The sequence below is a fragment of the Oculina patagonica genome, unplaced genomic scaffold (assembly GCF_052425735.1).
Source record: "Oculina patagonica isolate OP01 unplaced genomic scaffold, crgOcupat unplaced514, whole genome shotgun sequence".
Classification (NCBI taxonomy): domain Eukaryota; kingdom Metazoa; phylum Cnidaria; class Anthozoa; order Scleractinia; family Oculinidae; genus Oculina; species Oculina patagonica.
In genome coordinates, this window is record NW_027558378.1 from 1 (window position 1) to 3,317 (window position 3,317).

At 39.4% G+C, this 3,317-nt stretch overlaps 1 protein-coding gene across 1 annotated transcript; it reads right to left on the reverse strand.

Annotated features, from left to right (window-relative positions):
- Positions 1 to 2,132: 2,132 nt before the first annotated feature.
- LOC144640853 (QRFP-like peptide receptor) lies at positions 2,133 to 3,035 on the reverse strand. Its single transcript, XM_078499914.1, has one exon. It carries the CDS (start codon positions 3,033 to 3,035, stop codon positions 2,133 to 2,135), a length of 903 nt encoding a protein of 300 aa, XP_078356040.1.
- Between the last annotated feature and the right edge of the window lie 282 nt (positions 3,036 to 3,317).

The following is a 3,317-nucleotide window of genomic DNA, read 5'->3' on the forward strand; positions in this document are numbered from 1 at the left end:
TAGTTATTTGTAATATACATGTATACTAACAGTAACAAAAGACTACTAAACTGAAATGTAGACATTCCAAACATTTTGATACCAATCATAAAATACAATAGCTTTCTCATTTTCTGACAAGTAGCTTTAGTAATATTTGTCACTGATGCTCCGAATAATATAGATACAACTTCACTTAAGCTTACCTTGGAGAAAACTGCGAAAAATATTCGAAATAAGCGAAGGCAAAGGAACGAAGATAGCACACACAAAAGCACAGTCGAAAGTACATGGATTACCAGCCCTTAGCCTGTTATCCTTTCATCGCTGTTGTTGTGTCAGCGAGAAATAAAAATACCAGTGAGACAACTTTCCACGAACGGCTACAATTTAGCGACGTTCGGTGGTGGAATAAAACTCTACTTCCCTGGATAAAACCCTGTTATGCTTGCCATGTCATTTTCTGAATATTTTTTTAACTTCGGGTACACGTTATTTCGGTCATTTCTTCAAGCAAAACATTCCAAAATCGACGCCATATTGTTCTGCATGAGATCGAGGCCATGTGTCAGCCAGCCAGCCAGCCACACCAAGATGGCGTCAAAATCCTGAAATGGCCCAGCTTACGACCGATACCCACGTGACTGGGTTCGGAAAAAACAACGTGATTAGTGTGCGTTCTCCTTCGTCGAACGCAACAAGTACAAAGCGACTAATATATCTATATATAATACGATGTACTTATATATATCAGATAATATTTAAGAAATAGAAAACATGTTCCGTGTTTCTATCGAGTTATAGAAACACGAGTGGAAGTTTGGGAGAACGAGAAATGCTGTGGGAACACGAGTCGATAGACGAGTGTTTCCACAGCTTTTTCGAGTTCTCCCAAACTTTCACGAGTGTTTCTATAACTCGATAGAAACACGGAAAACATGTTTTCTATTTCTTTTAGAAAACAGCACAAAGAAAATAACGCACATCAAAGTAATATTTAGCGCTTTATTTAACATCAAAACGTAGATTCTCTTCACCTCGCGGTTTTACGTCATGAACATAATCAACCAATCATAGTAAGGGAGTCGATGAACAGAAATAAATCAACTGTTCAACATTTGCTTCAAGGCTAAAATTCACCGTTTTTTTGCCAAACAAACAAAGAAAACAGGCCCCAAAGTTAACGTAATTATGAGAAATAACTAAGTCTATGGTTTAACTGAAGTCCAGCACTGGAAGGAGTCAAGAATTGTGGTTTTATTTCGCTTCATCGAACTAACCGAATGGTTTGACGACCGACGCTGCCGATCGCCGATCGAGCGACTCGAACCTTGGAGGTGAAAGTGCATTATTTTTCTGTTAACAGAAGTTTGACTCGGCATTCTGGACGAATAACTTGTCCTGTTGAGGAGCTGTGAATAGTTCTGAAGTGCTACAAAGCCTAGAATGGAGTGAAGTTGCGCCAATTCATAAACTTCTTTGAAAGGTCAGCCGCTTCGATAATTTCTTTCACAGACAATTTTTGAATGTGTAGCGGGCTCTGTAAACATCTTACTCGCTTGTTTTCAAGTGTGAAAATATTTGTTTAGTCTTAACCTGGTTTTTGTCAGCTGTGACATTAAAATTTGGCACAGTTCTTAGTTGTTATTTTTGCATTGCTTTTTTCAGCGCCGTGAATATTGATTGCCGTGTCTACGACAACTGTCTGTGTCTCCATCGAGTTATAGAAACACAATTTTTAACCAATCAGCGCACGTATTTATTTTGTGCTATTTTCTAAACTAATATACAAACCAGAACAAATGCAACTTGTACAATGTAAGTGGGTATTGAATATAGAAAGAAGGGGAGTACATTTGCGGGCTTGCATATGTCTACATAAAGACGATGAGCAGATGACCTCCAAACCGTTATTATAACAACAACTAATGCTCTCAATAAGAAAGGGAGTCGAGTGGGTCTGGATTAATTTTCAACTAATAGTTTCTACGTTTTTTTTTTCTTTGGTTAAGAAAAGTTATTATTGTTTGTATCAACTTCAGTCTGAATGAGTTTCTATTATGATAATATCATTTTCCGTTGTTAACGACGATGCCTTTCCTATTAAATATATTCTTTAGCTAAAGTAAATTTATTCTCAGGGGTGAGCGAGGTCATTTCGTGCATCTAGCCTTTAACAAGCGCCACATGTGTCGCCTGAACCTGCGATCCCTAGCAGCGTAGATCACTGGATTCATTGAGGCATTTAGAATCAACATCAGATGGGAGACCAATTTGAAGACTGTCGCCCAGGAACCCGCATCAATAGCTATCGACTTGCCAGCGAAACACTCGACAAAGTAGTAAATATCGATTGGAAAACACAAGACAACGTTCACAATGGTTACCGTAAGAACAACTTTCGTCATTCTCTTCCTCTGCAGCAAAAGTGAACGCTGGGAGATTTCAACGGCCCGCGCTTTTATGCCCCACAAGCGGTACACCACGCGTGAGTACAAGCCTGCTTCGATTCCAAGTGGCACCAGACCGAGCACAATGCACCACAAGACGATATCTACCTTCCACAAGGTTTCTGACCAATCATAGAAACAGGACTTCTTCTGCTCGTCGAACTTGACGGTCGTGAAAGGTATAAGCTCAAGACTAAACGCAATCACCCATGTTGCTGCCACCAACAAGCGAAGCTTTTTTATGTTGATTCGTCCACGAGAGCTGTGAGGATATATCACGGCGTAGTATCTCTCCCAAGCAGTAAACGTCAGTGTTAATATCGATGTAATGGTTGCTAGATAAGTTATATTTGCATTTGTCAACGTCTTGCATAACATATCTCCTAGCAGTCCACCGGGGTGTGTATATAAATCATTGAGAAGTGCTCTTGGAATAAAGAAAAGTCCGATGAACAAATCAGCTAAGGCCAGATTAGCTAACAAGCAGTTCATAGGAGTCTGCATTCTGCGATGCAGCGAAACAACAGAGATAACCAACGAGTTGCCAACAAAGTTTGAAGCGATTACAATAGAGAACAAAACTTTGAATATCGTTGCTAGTGACATTTTTATCTCTAGTGTCTTCACTGAGAAAGGTAACTCGAAACGATAAGATATTTGTGTAAACTTGTAAAATTGACTTCAACTGTCTGTTATAACGCACTGCGTTTTACTGGCGTGTTCCGGCAATTGGGGTACACCTGCATAGTGTTTATAATCTCCAACTTATTAGCTTTTACATCTGCACGCTATTATAGGTGAATAATTTGTTTCGATGAACCAAATTGAATGAAGCCTCAAACATCAACCTATGTCTCAACTCGCAGTTGACTAAGGCATCACAAGAAA